Raw genomic sequence first — 19,359 nt, 5'->3', positions numbered from 1 at the left:
AAATCTCATAAGGGTCTGGGATGTGGGGACTAATTGAGGAAAAGATCTGATTCCTTAATGCAGCTGCTCTGCCAGGAAGGGCCCAGATTGGATGGCAGGAGACTTGGGGGAGAGACCAAAGCTGAGTGACAGGGAGGCCCTGAGCAGGACAGCTGCTTACAGCACTCGGTGCCCTTGACGGGGTCGGGCAGGCTGGTGCACAGGCCCGGGGTATGCGGCACGGCGACCCTCCACCTGGAACCCGTGCTGTCACACGCGGTGTACTCATAGTGGTACTCAGACTGCAGGGGAGAGAACAGTGGGCAAAATGTGCATTAGCAGTGATCAAACATTAAGAGTTTCCCACCCACTTCCTGCCCAGCACATGGCTACTGATGCTCATCCTCTCAGAAATGGGCTCTGGGACCCCCGGCAGGGAGCTGATGATTATGAGCCGAGTAGAAGAACTACAATGATTTGGATCATTCCTTTCCACCCAGCCACGGTCTAGTCCCTAGAAATCATTTTTGTGTGTGACTGTCTTTGTTGTTATGTTTAAGTAATATCCTTATGGAGCAGAGGAATGTGGGAAGGTAACTAAGGAACAAGCTAGAAATAGGTGGAGTTTTTCTTATTCTAAAGTGTAGCATTTATGAACGAGGACATTCTAAATGGAAGGATGTTCTAAATGGAAGCCTTAGTCCACAAAAAATTTACAAAGCCTCATTACAGAAGTGGTATGTATTTCTATTTCCCTGTGTTTCTTTTTTTTTTTCCTTTTTTTTTTTTTTTTTCTTTTTTTGAGACGGAGTCTCGCTCTGTTGCCCAGGCTGGAGGGCAGTGGCACCATCTTGGCTCACCGCAACCTCTGCCTTCCCAGTTCAAGCAATTCTTCTGCCTCAGCCTCCCAAGTAGCTGACACTACAGGTGCCCGCCACCACGCCAGGCTAATTTTTGTATTTTTAGTAGAGACGGGGCTTCACCATGTTAGCCATGCTGGTCTCAAACTCCTGACCTTGTGATCCTCCTACCTTGGCCTCCCAAAGTGCTGGAATTACAGGCATGAGCCACTGCACCTGGCCCTATTTCCCTGTGTTTCTTATGCTCCTTTCCACTCAGAAAGACTACGAATTCCCAATTGCATTTTATGAAAATATTATATTTGGCCGAGGCAGGTGATGTGCTCTCACTTGAGCCTGTTCATCCCTGATTCGTCTGTGCAATGGGAAACTCAGAGTTTAATTGTTTTACCTGAGCTAAAAATAAATGGGATAAAAACAAAACAATCAAATCAAGCATTAAGTAAAACAACAACAACAAACAGTTCTACTCAGAACAAAGAAAACACAATTGATGTGCCAAATGCCCTTAAGCATTTCTTCCTCCTTTAAATCTGGTAATAAACAACAGACCATGGAATTAGTGATGATTTTGGCTCTAACAAGTATTTTACAATCTGCACTTACCTAAAACTATATTCAAGCCCAGAGGTACTTTGTATTACTGTATCCATAAGAAAAATAGAATCAACTTCCCCCTTAACCCACGTGAAAGCATGATTGCATAACATGTACAACGTCAAGGAGCTAAGACAAAAAATACAACAGTTTTGAAGTTTGCTAATCTAATAATGCGTCAGGACCAAAAGGAAAAAGCTTTATTTTTGGGGAGAGGTAAACACACTGCATGTCATCTATTCCAAGATGCGTATTTTTTCCACATCTAACGTCTATGAAATCAAGACGTTTCTTAAAATTGACACAGTAAGGAAGCATTGTGTTATGTTTCAAGGGATAGAGCTTTTTCTTTCTTTGTGACACATTAAAAAAATCGTGTCTTAGAAGCAGTGGTGTTTCAGACTTGTTGCAATATAGTAAAGATGTAGTTTCTTTTCTTTCTTTCTTTTTTTTTTTTTGAGACAGTCTCTTGCTCTGTCACTCAGGCTGTAGTGCAGTGGCATGATCATGGCTCACTGTAACCTTGACTTCCTGGGCTCAAGTGATCCTTCCACCTCAGCTTCCCAAGTAGCTGAGACTACAGGAACCACTATGTGCACCACCATGCCCAGCCAAGAGATTAACTTTTGACCAGAATCTTTGGCTTTGGATGTAGATGTCAATGTCATCTAGGAAAGAAAGAATATCAGGATGGGAATTCTTTGTGCCCTTGGGCTACCGTCTCTCTGGGTCTATTTTTCCTAAAATTCTTGTCTTTTCCTCATCTCAGAGGACTCTGAGGATAAATAGGGCAACTATGCATATGTGATGTCAATCCACTTCTTAAAATGATACTCTCAAAAGGGTTTTGCTGCAAGAATGAGGGGTAAAGTCCACTGTGTATAAATTAAATGGAGAATTGAGTGAGCAAGGCAGAAAGGACTGTGCGGTGCTCGTGAACATATTCATGCTGGTCTTTTGTGTAGTGTGTTCACAGTTCCCAAATACCATCTCGTTTGATCTGCACGACTCCCTATAAGGCAAGTAGACCAGGAGTTGTTTCCTTCATTGTACAGACGAGAAATTAGACTCTCAGTGGCGAGATAGCTTGTCCAAGGTCACACAGCCTATAAGTCACTGAGCTAGAAACCAGGCCTTCCCAGCAGGAATCCTCCACCCTTATAGACTCTGATCAAACACAGACTCACACAGGGCCAAATTTAACAGCCAAATCTAAAAATTAAACATGACAGTGTTGGTTGTCTGCCAGCAGCCAGGCTCGCTTCTGAGGCATGAGAATTGGTGTTAAAATATCTAATCTGTTCGAAGATCATCTCAGTTCATTCTGACTGCATTTGGCCTCTTGGAGGCACATGGGCCAAATCTGTTACTTTTCATCGTCTTTCATTTGATGTCCCCTGGGTCCCACTCAGGTGGGAGGTTTGCTGAGGAAATGGTGGTTTCAAGCCTAAGAAAATTTCCCTTTCCATATGTGCTCATTTACTTCATGCCACTTGGGGATATTTACATCATTCAAGGTGGTTGGCTCTAATACACCTGTTTCAAATCTGAACTACACTTTGAGGTCACACCATTCAAGACATAAGCTTAGGGCTGGGCACAGTGGCTCACACCTGTAATCCCAGCACTTTGGGAGGCCGAGGTGGGTGGATCACCTGAGGTCAGGAGTTTGATACCAGCCTGGCCAACATGGTGAAACTCTGTCTCTACTAAAAATACAAAAGTTAGTCAGGTGTAGTGGCACATGCCTGTAACCCCAGCTACTCAGGAGGCTGAGGAAAGAGAATCACTTGAACCCAGGAGTGGAGGCAGAGGTTGCAGTGAGCCAAGATCACGCCACTTCACTCCAGCCTGGGCAAAAAGAGTGAGACTCTGTCTAAAAAAAAAAAAAAAGACATGAGCTTAGAGAGAGTTAAATCAGGGATAGAACTGGCAGGACTCCTCAATTACATTCAGTGTTCTGCGAACACATCAATTCCCTGACAGTACCTCAGTTTACTCAGTGATCTGTCTGAAAGTATATAGTTTGCATAAAGTGCAGGTCTACAAAGGAGCACATAAACACATTCAGTATATACATCCAGCACGTAACTCCTTCCTCCTCCCTGTGCACAATTCTATGACGCACACCCAAATTACACTGCTAAATGGGACACAGCAGGCAGTGGGTGCTGTCTGTTCATCAGGAAAATAAAGGAAGGGTTTAGAAATGAGGGGGTGGGGACCTTTAGTTAGTGCATCCTTCCCTAGCACCACCCAGCCATGTAATAGTCCTGGGCACAAGTGAAGGAAGAGGAAAAAAAACCCTGAAACTGGAATATGCTTTGCCTGTATTGACTGATCTGTCGGTAACACTGATCTCTCAGCTCTAGAAGAATTCACTCAGACTCACAATACTTTTAGTCCTTACTGTCTAGGTATTAAATGGACTGCTGAAATGACTAAAAAATAAGAAAACTATCAAATCAAGATGGTACCTGGATGGAAATCTGTCCTTCCTTCTACCTTCCCACCACTCGCTTTCAAAATAGTATCTCTTACTTTTAAAAATGATTATCAAAGTAACAGTTTAGAGGCCAGGTGCAGTGGCTCACACCTGTAATCCCGGCACTTTGGGAGGTTGAGGCAGGCAAATTACTTGAGGTCAGGAGTTTGAGACCAGCCTGGCCAACATGGTGAAACCCCATCTCTACTAAAAATACAAAAATTCATCGGGCATGGTGGCACACGCCTGTAGTCCCAGCTACTCAGGAGGCCAAGGTGGGAGGATGGCCTGAGCCTGGGAGGTTGAGGCTGCAGTGAGCCATGATCATGCCACTAAAGCCCAAATGACAGAGTGAGACCCTGCCTCAAATGAAAAAAGGAACCGTTTAAAGACTAGAGATTGGCCGGGCGCGGTGGCTCAAGCCTGTAATCCCAGCACTTTGGGAGGCCGAGGCGGGTGGATCACGAGGTCAGGAGATCGAGACCATCCTGGCTAACATGGTGAAACCCCGTCTCTACTAAAAATACAAAAAACTAGCCGGGCGTGGTGGCGGGCGCCTGTAGTCCCAGCTACTCGGAGGCTGAGGCGGGAGAATGGCGTAAACCCGGGAGGTGGAGCTTGCAGTGAGCCGAGATCGCGCCACTGCACTCCAGCCTGGGCGACAGAGCTGGAGTCTCAAAAAAAAAAAAAAAAAGACTAGAGATTGGAGGTAATCTATGGGTTAGATGCTAGAGCTGTACCTTGTTACCATCCACTGTGGAAGACGAGTAAGGTTTAAGCTGGTTAGCTGATGACAGAGATGTGGTCCACAATTCAGGTGGAAGGAGAGTCCTAGGCACTGGGTTAGCCTCTTTCATGTGCCCTAAGTAAACAGGCAAATGAATCCCACAACCCCTTCCCACGTGGCGCTCGACCTCTCTAAGCCATAGCTGACTCACTGAAAAATGGGGATATACAAACCTCTGCATCATACAGGGGTTTGGGCTGCTGTATCGTTATGCAGGCTCTTCATAGGTTACCTAGCTCAGGGCATGAGTGGAGGGTGGATTCTAGCTCAGACCTTGCATGTTAGGTGGTACGCCCTATTGAAGGTTGCACCTGCCCAGAGAGGGAGTGCCTCTTCCCCATGTGCAATAGGGCCCCCTGTGAGCATGATTAAGATGATGTAGGTCAAGCACATCACACAGTAGGTTTTCCAATCTTCAAAACAATCCAAGGGCAAATTATTTTACCGTTTTACAGATGGGAAAATTGAGTCATTGAGAGGCAAAGTCACTTGCTCAAAGCCATACGGCCAGGAACTGCCAAACCAGGATTGCACCCAGGCTATCTGAGTCCAGAATCTGTTTTCAAGGCTGCTGGTGTTTGAAAGCAGCCTGTGTAGGCTCCTATCACACTTACAAACTGTGTCTGGGGCTCAGCAGTGGCTCTCAAGCTGCTAAAAACTTTGCAAGGAAAGCCAAGCCCATAAAAAACTTTGCAAACAACGCCCAAGGGGAAGGGACCCAAGTCCAAAGCCGTGTACAATGGGAAGGCGGAAAGGCACTTTGAACCTTGTTGGAGGTTCAACAAAGACATCTATTGTTTGTGCCTACCTAGTGTCCACCCCTCTTCTGACAGCAGCGCCTCTCTGGGAGGAACTATTGCCTCCTTATTATATACAGTCTTGATGGGATCGCAAGTGAGGTGGCCCACCTTCCTCTGCCGTGGGTGGACACATGACCCACACTAGACCAATCAGATGCTCTTTGCGGATAAGTGGAAGATGGGATGAGGGGGAAGAAGACATTTAGCCACTAAGCAGGGACCTCAGGTGGGTGGGAACTGAGGGAGGGATGGGGCAGGAAAGTGGGGCAGCTGGGGATAAGGCCCCTCCTTACTTCCCAGTTCTACCTAGGGCTGACCTTGGAGCCCCCCAACCAAACTCCACAGAATAAAAACATAAAAACTATGCCAAGTGAAATAAGCCAGTCACAAAGACAAATACTGTATGATTCTACTTATACAAGGTATATAGTAGTCAAATTCATAGAGACAGAAAGAATGGTGTCTGTCAGGGGCTGGGGGAGCAGGATGGGGAGTTACTGTTTGATGAGTACAGCATTTCAATTCTGTAAGACAGTTCTGTGGATAATGACGATGGTGGTGCCGATGGTAGGACAACAATGTGAATGTACTTCAAGCCACTGAACCATAGATTTAAAAATGGTTAAGCTGGTAAATTTTATTATGTGTATTTTACCACAACTTTAATTTTTTTTTTTTTTAAAAAAAGGTGATACCACAGGTCCTACAGAACATGCCCAATCTCTGAGTTATTCTATTGAATACTCCAGAAGGCAGAAGCCTGATGATCTAATAGTCTAAATTAGAGAAATATCTCCAAAATAAAAAATATTTTTATAAAATATAAAACTATATATATTTAGAGATGGTGTCTTACTCTGTTGCCCAGGCTTGAGTGCAGTGGTGTGATCACAGCTCACTACAGCCTCAACATCCTGGGCTCAAGTGATTCTCCCTCCTCAGCCTCCTAAGTAGCTGGGACTACAGGTGTGAATCACTATATCTGGCTAATTAAAAAAATTTTTTTGTAGAGATGGAGTCTTGCTATGTGGCTAAGGCTGGTCTTGAACTCCTGGACTCAAGCAATCCTTCCACTTTGGCCTCACAAAGTGCTAGAATTACAAGCATGAGTCACCACACCCTCCAAAAATATTTTAATTATCATCCATATGATTGGCCAAACTCAGAAACACCAAGAGGGAGGAGTGGAAGGCAGCAGGCAGAGTGCACATTGTGGCAGTGTCACTGGACATACCCGGGCTGTGGTGGGTCCCTCACACTTATTTGTTCACTATTGACAACTTTCAAACACATTGCATTGTAGTTGTGCAAATAAATATTAAGCGCTAATTTTTTTCAAACATTCTGTTCTTTTAGAATTAAAGTGTTTACATGTCTTGGCATATATTTTATTTTTTATTTTATTATAAAATATAAAATGTTTTTATAGCTCAGGAACAATATCTCAGAAGATATTGTTAACTTGGAATATGTCTGTTCTTCTACATTCTAAGAAAATAATGTTCACTCATCCCACATTCAATAAGCACGTACTGAGGGCCTGTTATGTGCTAAGTTCTGGTGAAGCAGTGGTGTTTAAAACCTGTGGATTTCTAGAGCTTTTATGTGTATGTGGTGGGGAGTGTGCTAGCAAGGATGGGATGGGGAGGAGACAGACCATAAACACACATCCCAAAGAGGTTTAGTTACCATTGCAAGCTGTTGCTTGCCCCTATTTCTCAAGAGCAGGGTCTTGGTGTCTAAGGACTGTGGCAAAAACAGCAACACATCTCTAACTCTGATCTGACTAACCATTAAACCACATTGTTTCTCTTCCAAGTGATGGTGGTTTGAAAGCCAGGACAAGCCAGGTCCCACAGACGTTTAGCCTAGTTGCTTCGAAATAACCCCTGCAACAGCAGAACTAAGAAGACGGGGATGACTGGTCACAACACTCCAAGAGAGAAGCACAAGGTGACCAGGTGGCAGTGAGATCTACTGTCCTACCAGCCTTCTTCTTCCTGCCAGGGCACTTCTCCAGCCCAGCTGGCCAACGATGACTGCAACGGATGGCCCAGACTGGCTGGAAAGCCCCTCAAATGGGGCCTCTGGGGATTAACATGGGCACTCCCCAGCCTGCGAAGGTCCTCGGAGGACGCGAGGGCTAGTGGTGAACTAAAACAAGCAGTCTCTGATACTAGGAACAAATGACCTCGATGGTCATTTGACTCATTCTACCCTCAGTCTCCTCATCTGTAAAATGAGACAGTTGGACTTCTAAGATTAGACAACTTCTAAGATTCCTTCCATTTCCAAGAACTTATTATTTTGTACTGGTACCAACATGGAAATCTGTCCTTCCTTCCATCTTTTTCCCCTTTTCTTTCTTTCGTTTTGTTTGTTTGTTTGTTTGTTTGTTTGAGATAGAGTTTCGCTCTTATTGCCCAGGCTGAGTGCAGTGGCGCGATCTCGGCTCACCGCAACCTCTGCCTCCCGGGTTCAAGCAATTCTCATGCCTCAGCCTCCTAAGTAGCTGGGATTACAGGCATGAGCCACCACACCCGGCTCATTTTGTATTTTTAGTAGAGACGGGGTTTCTCCATGTTGGTCAGGCTGGTCTCGAACTCCTAACCTCAGGTGATCCGCCCGCCTCGGCCTCCCAAAGTGCTGGGATTACAGGCGTGAGACACCACGCCCGGCCCCTTTTCTTTCAAAATAGCACATCTTAGTTAATAATAATTATCAAAGTAATACCTGTTAAGTGCAGGAAAGATGAAAATACAGACTAGAATAAAAAAGAAAATAAAAATCTGGACCGGGCACAGTGGCTCACGCCTGTAATTGAGGTCAGGAGTTCCAGACCAGCCTGGCCAACACGATGAAACCCCATCTTTACTAAAAAATACAAAAATTAGCCTGGTGTGGTGGTGGGCGCCTGTAATCCCAGACAGGAAAATCGCTTGAACCCAGGAGGCAGAGGTTGCAGTGAGCCGAGATTGCACCATTGCACTCCAGCCTGGGCAACAGAGCGAGACTGTCAAAAAAAAAAAAAAAAAAAAAAAACCAACCTACAAGTCCACCAAACAGAGATAACTACTTTTAACATTTTGCTGTATTTCTTTCCAGATTCTGATTCTATACATGCATGTACACATGCAGATGAAGATCATATGGTATATAGTTTTGTATTCTGACTTTCTTCCTTTTAATTTTAGGTAGAAAGCACTTTCCCATGTCCTTAATGGCTGCATCATAGTTTCTTTCACCATTCCCCTATTGTTGGACCTGGAGTTGTGTTCCATTTTTCCTTATTTTAAATAATATTGAAATGACACTTTCTTTGAATCTCTAATTATTTCCTTTGGATAAATTCCCAGAAGCAGAATTACGAGGTTAGAGTATGAGTTTCTTTGAGACTGTTGATCAAGAAGGGAGATTTCTAAGAGAAAACAGACATCCCTAAGTCTTTTCTCCCACTTTTACTTTTTGATATGGTAAATTTATAAAACCTATTATGGCAAATTTGAAATACATTATTTCAAATATATATTTAAAAAAACAAAACAGTGCAATGAGCCCCCGTCTCATCACCCAGCTTCAACACTCACCAATTTCTGACATTCTTTGTCTATCTCCACCCCACTACATCTGCCTCCACTCGCTCCTCCCCGCATAAGATTGTCATTTTTCATGGTCCTTTTTTTTTTTGGAGACAGGGTCTCACTCTATCACCCAGGCTGGAGTGCAGTGGTGTGATCTCGTCTCACTGCAACTGCAGCCTTGAACTCCCGAACTCAGGCCACCCTCGCCTCAGCCTCCTGAATAGCTGGGGTTACAGGCATGCATCACCATGCCTGGCTAATATTTTTGTAGTTTTAATAGAGATGGGGTTTCACCACATTGCCTAGGCTAGTCTTGAACTCCTGAGCTCAAAACGATCTGCCCGCCTCAGCCTCCCAAAGTGCTGAGATTCAGGCGTGAACCACCGTGCCAACCTCGTGGTCCTTTTTTAAAAGGTAAAATGTATATACATTGAAATGAACAAATATTAACTCTACAATTTTGATAGATGGCCATATTTGAGTAAAACATTAACAGGGCTAAGAATAACCACCCAAAGACTATTGGGGAAAAGAGAACAACTTCCCTACCACTCCTACCTCCCGGAGCGAAAAGACAGAGCCAAGCAGGTATCTCACATTCTGAGTCTTAAATCCACTGCTGCCTAAAGTCACAAGCAGCCAAGGAAGCAGAAGATCAACATGACTTGGGTTTGTCTTGGCTGGGACAGGATCTGCCTCAAGAAACAGGTTCTTAAGTAAACCTGGGTTTTGTCTGGAGCCAACTTTAGACTGGATGCCTTGGGGTCTGGAGGAGGCCACTTCTTCCCTTGTTCTCAAAAGATCTGCTTTCAGAAGAGAAGTTTCTCTTCTCTCACAGTCCCTAAAAAGCAGATTCTTGGCCGGGCGCGGTGTCTCAAGCCTGTAATCCCAGCACTTTGGGAGGCCGAGACGGGCGGATCACGAGGTCAGGAGATCGAGACCATCCTGGCTAACCCGGTGAAACCCCGTCTCTACTAAAAAAATACAAAAAAACTAGCCGGGCGAGATGGCGGGCGCCTGTAGTCCCAGCTACTCGGGAGGCTGAGGCAGGAGAATGGCGTAAACCCGGGAGGCGGAGCTTGCAGTGAGCTGAGATCCGGCCACTGCACTCCAGCCTGGGCCACAGAGCGAGACTCCGTCTCAAAAAAAAAAAAAAAAAAGCAGATTCTTTAGGGAGAATGTCAAAATTAGGCGCTGGGCGCAGTGGCTCACACCTGTAATCCCAACGCTTTGGGAGGTCAAAGCAGGAGGATTGCTTGAGACCAAGAGTTCAAGACCAGCCTGGGCAATATGGCAAAACCCTGCTCTACAAACAAATATAAAAATTTGCCAGGCGTAGTGCCACGTGCCTGTAGTCCCAGCTACTTGAGAGGCTGAGATGGGAGGATTGATTGAGCCTGGGACGTGGAGGTTGCAGTGAGCTATGATCATGCCACTGTACTCCAGCCTGGGTGGCGGAGTGAGACACTGCCTCAAAAAAAAGGATGAGGCTGGGTCGCCAGGCAAATGCCCTGGAGCTGAGTATAACAGGGTCAATAGGTAGTTGTTGATCAGTTACACATACTTCTTCGCCTGAAAAGTACTTGACCCAGACCAGAGCAGATTCCATTAATCAACCTCAAATTAATGGAAGCCCTGTGTTACTTCTGACAAACTCTAAAAGTTCCCTGACTGTTAGGGAGAGACTAGCCCTTTGCTGGAAAGTACCAATGAATTCCGCTTAGCATAGGAATGTGGAAAACTGTGGAGAAATGTCAGAATTTGGAATATGAGTCCCCCAGATGAGATTTTCTCTCAGGTCCAGCCCTTGCGGGTGTTTTGTGAACTCCTGGTTTTCCTACTTTTTGCTTCAGAGTTCCTCTGCTCAAGCTTTGGGTGGATGGACTGGTTGAGGCTCAGGGGCACTGCGACCTCACTGTGTCCCATTGTGAAGAGGAGTCTTGAGGGGAGAGGACGTTTCCTATTGTTCTCCAGCTGGTCACACCTGACCTGGGAAAGGCTGCTGGGCTTCTCCCACTCTCCCTCTCTCCTCCCACTCCCTTAGGACTGCGGACTCAATAAGCCTGGGTGCACCAGCTCTAGACCTCTGGGGCCTACGTTTGTCTGATCAAAACTGCCTGGAGATCATGTTAAAAACACACATTCCTGGGCTCTACCACCAAGATCCTGATTCTCTAGCTCTTCTTCTCCTTCCTCCCTTTTTCAAAACTCACTCTTCTGTGCCCCAAGCCTTAAATATTTATCCCATTTGAAAGTAAATCACATAAACAAATATCCCACAAGATAGGGGTCCTTAACCTATGGTCCACGGACCGTTGCCCATATACGGCCAGATGCAGAATTTCAGATATGTGCATTTTTCTGGGCAGTGGGTCTGTTGTGTGACTTCAAATCCTCTAAGGAGTCTGTTATCCCCCTCCTCCTCCCTACACAGGAAAACATTACCACCTGCCATCATGTATTAGTAATTTTAAAGTAGCCTAATATTTTACCAGACCAAGGCTGTTTCCTTTTAACAGGATGGCTGAAATACTTTAACCCAGTGATTTTCAAATTATGCTGCAGAGTCTAGGGTTTAGAAGAAAGCCAGCCCCTTCAAAGGGGTAAGTAGAGAGTCCCCCATTAACAGAGCAACATTTTAAAATACCTTTTTCTTGTTCATGCTTCTAAGTTAAAATTTTGTTTGAACCAAAAATTTCACACATCAAAAATGTTAGGATGCCAGAGTCTTGACTTGAACGAGTTGCTGAAGGTGAAACTGCAGGCACCGAGGCAGACACACAGGGTCAAGGGTGACTTTTGGCTTCCCTTTAGTCATCCCACGTAATTAGTTGCTTCCTCCACCTACAAGTAAGACCTCTTCTCCCCCAGCGCAAGCACCAGACCCAGCAGCAGTCGAAGCAGCAAATAGACCCCAGTCCTGCCAGCCTCTGCTGGCTGTCCTCAATCCCTGGACCGTCGCCTAGCAACATAGAGCCGGGGCGCGGGGGCTCTCAGTCTACAGGAGTCTGGGGGAACCCTGGCCTTACACTGCCCTTTCTTTCAGCATTGCTCTATTCTACTCTGGCTTTCCAGCTTCTATTTTGATCAAAAACAGCAGAGACAGCACCTGGTCCCCCTGGCAGGGCCTACCCCGCTGGCTTGGCTATGGACACATCACACAAAGCAGACAGTGGCCTCCACACGGACCTGGGGTAGTTTGTACCACCATGCTCTGGGACAGGCAGGACCTTGACCACGTTGTCCAGTCTGTGTGTAACTTAAGCTGCCTGTCTATTTTAGGCAGAGCCTTGGCGTGAGGGTTCTTGGAAGACACTGACCAGTCCAGTGAGGGAGACAGGCCTGCGGCAGTAATAACAGCACCCTAGTGAGCACCTCTAAGCTCCCATGTGCCAGGCTCGGGACCCGGCACTGTACCTGCATCTTCTTCCCCTTTAGCCCTCACAAAAGCCTCCTGAAGTGTTGCCAATAGTATCCCTTCCGCCTCGACCTCCCTGTTCACAACAGCAGTTGGCTCCCCCATCTCAACCATCCATTGATCCTTCAAATCTGGAATGACTTTGAATTTTTTTCCATAGCACTTACCACCTTCAAACACACACTTTATACCTTTACTATTTGCTGTGTTTATTGTCTGTTTCTGCCCCTGTGCCCGTTCCCCGTTCTAGATCAAATGTAAGTGTCATCAGAACACAGGTCTTTGTTTTTGTCCATGGACGTAGCCCAGACACCCAGAACAGTGCCTGACATAGTAGTTTTCAATAAGTATTTGTTGAATGACTGAATGGTGAGCCAGGGTGTGGCCCTAGAACAGCTTGGGAGCTGTGCAGGTGCTGGGATTACAGCCAAAAGGTCTAGACCCTGCTCTTATCCTGCCACCCCATGCTGCATGACCGTGGCCAGTCGTTCAATCTGCCTTATCTATAAAACAGGGATGTAACACCCTTCTAAGATGATTAAATAGTTCAGCAGCTCTCCCCCACAAACCTGAGGAACACTGATCTCTCTGGATGATTAGGGGATTATGTTTAGGAAAGCTCTTTGTAAACTGGTTTAAAAAAAAAAAAAAAAAAAAAAAAGTCAGCTACTGCCCTGACCCTGCCTGAAGAGGGTTTATGAGGGAGCACCCAGGTGTTCTCTCCTCTCCCTGGCAGCAGGGTTGAGAGAAAGGAGCCCCGCTGACATTTCTGGCCTAACTGTGATAATCCTCAGCAGTTAGACCCTCCTCAGTTTCCCCGTCATGTTTACCACCTGCCCGATGCGCCCTCTTTTCTAATCCCAGTCTTCTCATACATATGGAGCAACACCTGTCCTCTCTCCACTTTTTCTCCCCTAGCAACTCCCCAGAGCTAATCTCTCCGAGAGAAAGCCTGGTCGCTGACATTTACGACGATCTGTAACTGCGGCCAGTCCCTCAGGTGCAGAGGGTTTTTCAGTACTGGTTGTAAATATCCCTAGGATTGAAATGGCTTTGTCACCAAGAAACAAAATGTCCCTTCATAAATTCCAATCTCTTTCTGATAGAAGAGAATATATAGCACACACATCTGTCTACAAGGCAGGGCTTTATGAGGTTATATTCTAAAGATGTGCTTCGATCACTTTTTAATGAGACTGAAATGTTCTATTAAATGTTTTTCACCTGAGCTTTTAATCATACATGTCAGAACCAGGCAATCTAGGTTGTGGCCTGTGCAAAACTCTCCAAGTACATTGCTTGTTTAGATATGTTAGCTGTCTGTGATGGAGAGAACCTGGAGGACAGAATTCCAGCCTGCAGAACCAGTTCAACAGACAGGGCTTCTGTAACTGTACTGGAGCTAATGGATATGAGCAGCTGCAGTACTCAATCTCCTGTAACACTGTTTCTCCAAATGGAGTCCTTGGATCCCTGAGAGTTCCCATATGTGTTCTCAAGGGTCCTCAAAATAATATTCTCTAAGATAATTTTTTAAAATAATAGACTTGGCTGGGCACAGTGGCTCATGCCAGTAATCGCAGCACTTTGGGAGGCTGAGGTGGGCAGATCACCTGAGGTCAGGAGTTTGAGACCAGCCTGGCCAACATGGTGAAACTCCATCTCTACTAAAAGTACAAAAATTAACAAGGCGTGGTGGCAGGTGCCTGTAATCCCAGCTACTCGGGAGACTGAGACAGGAGAATCATTTGAACCTGGGAGGTGGAGGTTGCAGTGAGCCGAGACTGTGCCACTGCACTCCAGCCTGGGTGACAGAGTAAGACTCTGTGTCAAAAATAAAATAAAATAAAATAAAATAAAATAAAGTAAATAAAAATAAAATAAAATAATAGACTTTATTTTTTTAGAGCAGTTTTATGTTCACAGCAAAACAGAACAAAATGTATGGAGCTCTCCCATATCTCCCCTGTCCCCACAAATTCATAGCCTCCCCATCACCAACATCCCCCACCAAAGTAGTACATTTGTTACAATTCATAAACCTACACTAACACATCATTATCACTCAGAGTCCGTGGTTTACATTAGGGTTCACTCTTGGGGTTGCACATTCTATGGGTTCGGACAAATGTTTAATGACACGTGTTAACCATTATAGTATATAGTTATACTATAGTAATTTCACTGCCCTAAAAGTTGTCTGTGCTCTGCCTCTTCCATACCCCCACACACAAACACACATAATCCTTGGCAATCAGTTATCCTTCTGCTGTCTCCAAAGTTTTGCCTTTTCCAGGATGTCATATATTTGGAGTCAAACAGTATGTAGCCTTTTCAGATCAGCTTCCCTCACTTAGTAATAGGGCATTCAAGTTTTCTCTGTATCTTTTCATGGCTGGATAGATCATTTTAGACTAACTGTTTAATTTTGTTATCATTTGATGTTACTTAAAAAAATTAAATAGGCCGGGCGCGGTGGCTCAAGCCTGTAATCCCAGCACTTTGGGAGGCCGAGACGGGCGGATCACGAGGTCAGGAGATCGAGACCATCCTGGCTAACACGGTGAAACCCCGTCTCTACTAAAAAATACAAAAAACTAGCCGGGCGAGGTGGCGGGCGCCTGTAGTCCCAGCTACTCGGGAGGCTGAGGTGCAGGAGAATGATGGAACCTGGAGGTGGAGCTTTGTGAGTCAGGACGCCACCAACACTCCAGCCTGTAGACTCTGTCAAACAGCCAGCTGAAGGCAGGGTTTATACCTGTAATCCCAGCAGGGCTGAGGCCGGGCAGATCACCCTGCAGATGAGCGCCCGAGACCAGCCCACCAACATAGTGAACCCCACACCCCATTTTGTAAATATAAAAAAAAAAAAAAAAAAAAAATTAGCCAGCAGGCAGGAACCTGTAATCCCAGTTCGGGAGGCTGCTGAGGCAGGAGAGAATGAACTGGTGGAGGTTGCAGTGAGCCGAGTATGCGCCACTGTACTCTATCCTGGGTGACAGAGCAAGTCTCCGTCTCGAAAAAAAAAAAATGTTGGCTTGCATCTGCAGTCCCAGCTACTTGAGAGGCTGAGGCGGGAAGATCACGTGAGCCCAGGAGTTTGAGGTTACAGTGAGCTATGATTGCACCACTACACTCCAGCCTGGAGGAGAGAATGAGACCCCCATCTCTAAAATAATAGTAATAATAAACCTTAGTTTAGACATATCTAAGTTCACCTTGATGACTACCTTCCCTCAAGAACAGCCACAAGGTTACAGTGCCTGCCTTTGCCTTTGTGTTGACAACTGCTGTCTCACCTAGTGTGGCTGCAAATTCTTTTACATTTCTCTCTTAGAAAAGTGGATTCTCAAAAGAGAAAAAGCAAGAGAAAAAACAAAAGTGGGTTCCATTCCTGCACCCTCCAGCCTCCTTGAATCTGGGCAGGCTTGTGACTGCTTAGACCAAGAGGTAAAATACAGTGGAAGTGACACTAAGTGACTCCCAAGGCTAGGTCATAAAGAGTCACACAGCTTCCACACTGATATATATCTAAATACGGATTTATCTTTTTCTTCCTGGCCTGGAATTCTTAATTTTTGAATCTGGGATTTGTATCTTTTTTTTTTTTTTTTTTAATCGAAACACAGTCTCACTCTGATTACCCAGTCTGGAGAGCAGTGACTCAATTTCGGCTCACTGCAGCCTCGATCTCTCCTCAGGTGATTCTTCATCTCAGCCTCCCAAGTAGCTGGGACTACAGGCACGTGCCCCCATGCCCAGCTAATTTTTATGTTTTTTTTTTTTTTTTTTGAGACGGAGTCTTGCTCTGTCCCCCGGGCTGGAGTACAGTGGTGCAGTCTCCGCTCACTGCAACCTCCATCTCCTGGGTTCACTCCATTCTCCTGCCTCAGCCTCCCGAGTAGCTGGGACTACAGGTGCCCACCACCACGCCTGGCTAATTTTTTGTATTTCTAGTAGAGATGGGGTTGCACCGTGTTAGTCAGGATGGTCTCAATCTCCTGACCTCGTGATCCACCCTCCTCAGCCTCCCAAAGTGTTAGGATTACAGGCGTGAGCCACCGCGCCCGGCCTAATTTTGTATTTGTGTGTGTATTTTTAGTAGAAATGGGAAGTTGCCATGTTGCCCAGGCTGGTCTTGAACTCAGCTTCCCACAGTGCTGGGATTATAGGTGTGAGCCACTGTGCTGGCCTGAGATTCATATCATTTATTAATTCTGAAATTTTTAGACATATTCTCTTCGAATATTGCCTTTGTTCCTGCTTTTGCTATTCTTTCTCTCTTCAGAAATCCCATTAGATGTAAGTTGGACCGTCTCATTCTATTCTCTCTTTCTATTTCTATTCTATTTCTCATTCTACTCTCTCTTTGGTCTGTACAAAAAGTACAAAAATTAGCCAGGCATGGTGGCACATGTCTGTAGTCCCAGCAACTGTAGTCCCAGTTCCATCTCTCTCTATGCAGCACGGAGTAATGTTTTCTTCATAGTCATCCACTTCATTACCTAGTCATCTCTTTCAAATCTGCAAGGGAACCTAGTCACCGAGTTTTAAATTTCTTTTTTCTTTTCGTTCTTTTTTTTTTTTTTTTTTTTTTTGAGACAGAGTCTCTCGCTCTGTTGCCCAGGTTGGAGTGCAGTGGCGCATTCTTGGCTCACTGCAACCTCCGCCTCCTGGGATCAAGCGATTCTCCTGCCTCAGCCTCCCTAGTAGCTGAGACTACAAGTGCACACCACCACGCTCGGCTAATTTTTGTATTTTTAGTAGAGACGGGGTTTTGCCATGTTGGCCAGGCTGGTCTCAAACACCTGATCTCAGGTGATTGGCCCGCCTTGGCCTCCCAAAGTGCTGGGATTATAGGCATGAGCCACCGTGCCTGACCTTAAATTTCAATGAATATTGTCTTAGTCTGTTTGTGCTACTACAACTAATTACCTAACATTGGGTGATTTTTAAAGAACAGAAACGCATTTTTTTTTCACAGTTCTAGAGACTAAGAAGTCCAAGATCAAGGCACCAGCATTTAGTGTCTGGTGAGAGCCTTCTTGCTGCATCGTCACATGGCAGAAGGTGGAAGGGCAAGAAAAGGGATCTACTGCCTCTGTCATGCTCCTTTATAAGGGTACCTAATCCCATTCACAAGGGAGAGATCCACACGGCCTAATCACCTCATAAAGACCCACCCTTTCCCCAGCAAACAGATCACAAAACAGACCCCATCTTTTGAGATATCACACTGGTAACACTCGAATTTTGGAGGAGACCTATTTAAGCCATAGCAAATGTATATATTATATATATGCATAATATATAACATATGTTTGGTTTTGTTTCCAGAAGTTGTTTGATTCTTAAAGCAAGCAGAGAGAAAAGACAAAATACCTATGAAAATACTAAATTATACTTACAGCAAACTTCTGCATAATACAATAACATCTAGGAAACAATGGGAAATATAACCAAAGTACTGAGAGAAAAGGCCAATCCTATAATTCTATTGCTTTTTTTTTTTTTTTCCTGAGACAAAGTTTGGCTCTTGTTGCCCAGGCTGGGATACAGTGGCACAATCTGGGCTCACTGAAACCTCCGCCTCCCAGGTTCAAGAGATTCTCCTGCCTCAGCCTCCTGAGTAGCTGGGATCACAGGCATGCACCACCACACCGGGTTAAGTTTTTGTATTTTCAGTAGAGACAGGGTTTCGCCATGTTGGGCAGGCTGGTGTCGAACTCCTGACCTCAGGTAATCCTCCCACCTCAGCCTCCCAAAGTGCTGGGATTACAGGCATGAGCCATTGCACCCTACCTAGAATTTTATTTCTAAGAAAATTATTCAAGAATGAGATAAAAAAGTCAAAGTTTGGGCTTCAGAACTCTTCAATCTACCCTCATCACTTCTCAAAATATAATTTTAGTCTGGGTGAGATGGCTCACGCCTATAATCTCAGCACTTTGGGAGGCCAAGTTGGGCAGATCACCTAAGGTTGGGAGTGCGAGACCAGCCTAGCCAACATGGAGAAACCCCATCTCTACAAAAAATTAGCTGGTCATGGTGGCACATGCCTGTAATCTCAGCTACTTGAGAGGCTGAGGCAGGGGAATCGCTTGAACCCGGGAAGTGGAGGTTGCGGTGAGCCAAGATCATGCCATTGCACTGCAGCCTGGGCAACAAGAGCAAAACTCTGTCTCTAAAAAATATATATACACACACATATATATATATGTATATATATAAAATATATAATTTTAGATAATTCACCTTCCCTCTCCAAAAATATTGGCACCTAGTAATCCTTAAGATTAAGTTCAAACTTTAGGCCAAGAGCAGTGGCTCATACCTATAATCCCAGCACTTTGGGAAGCTGAGGCGGGTGGATTGCTTGAGCCCAGGAGTTCAAGATCAGCCTAGGCAACATGGTGCAACCCTGTCTCTACAAAAATTAACTGGGCATGGTGGCTTACGTCTGCACTCCCAGCTACTTGGAGGGCTGAGGCGGGAGGACTGCTTGAGCCTGGGAGGTCAAGGTTGCATTGAGCAGTGTTTGTCCCACTGCACTCCAGCCTGGGTGACAAAGTGAGACCCCTTCTCAAAAAAAAAAACAAAGTTCAAACTTTACAGGCAGCTGAACCTCACTTTACCATTTATTTAAAATTTGAGATATAAATCATATGCTCTAAAATTCAAATGTAAATTATACAATTTAGGAGGTTTTAGTATATTCACAAGATTGTGCAAGCATCACCACTATCTAATCCCAGGATATTTTCATATTCTGAAATTATTTTCATATTTCATATTCATCAGCAGTCACTTCCCATTTTACCCACCCCACAGCTCCTGGCAACCACGAATCTA

The 19,359-nt window shown here is 45.1% G+C and overlaps 1 protein-coding gene across 1 annotated transcript in view; it reads right to left on the bottom strand.

The window, feature by feature from the left end:
* The window catches only part of KIAA1324 (KIAA1324 ortholog), an 84,164-nt gene that overhangs the window by 32,493 nt on the left and 32,312 nt on the right, over positions 1-19,359 (bottom strand). Inside the window, exon 2 of the mRNA XM_031665805.1 lies at positions 161-281. Within this exon, the coding sequence (XP_031521665.1) occupies positions 161-281 (121 nt within the window). The remainder of the gene's footprint in view (positions 1-160; positions 282-19,359) is intronic.

This window comes from Papio anubis, chromosome 1 (genome assembly GCF_008728515.1).
Source record: "Papio anubis isolate 15944 chromosome 1, Panubis1.0, whole genome shotgun sequence".
Classification (NCBI taxonomy): domain Eukaryota; kingdom Metazoa; phylum Chordata; class Mammalia; order Primates; family Cercopithecidae; genus Papio; species Papio anubis.
The sequence above is the reverse complement of the archived record's forward strand: the minus strand, read 5'-3'. Positions and strand labels throughout refer to the sequence as shown.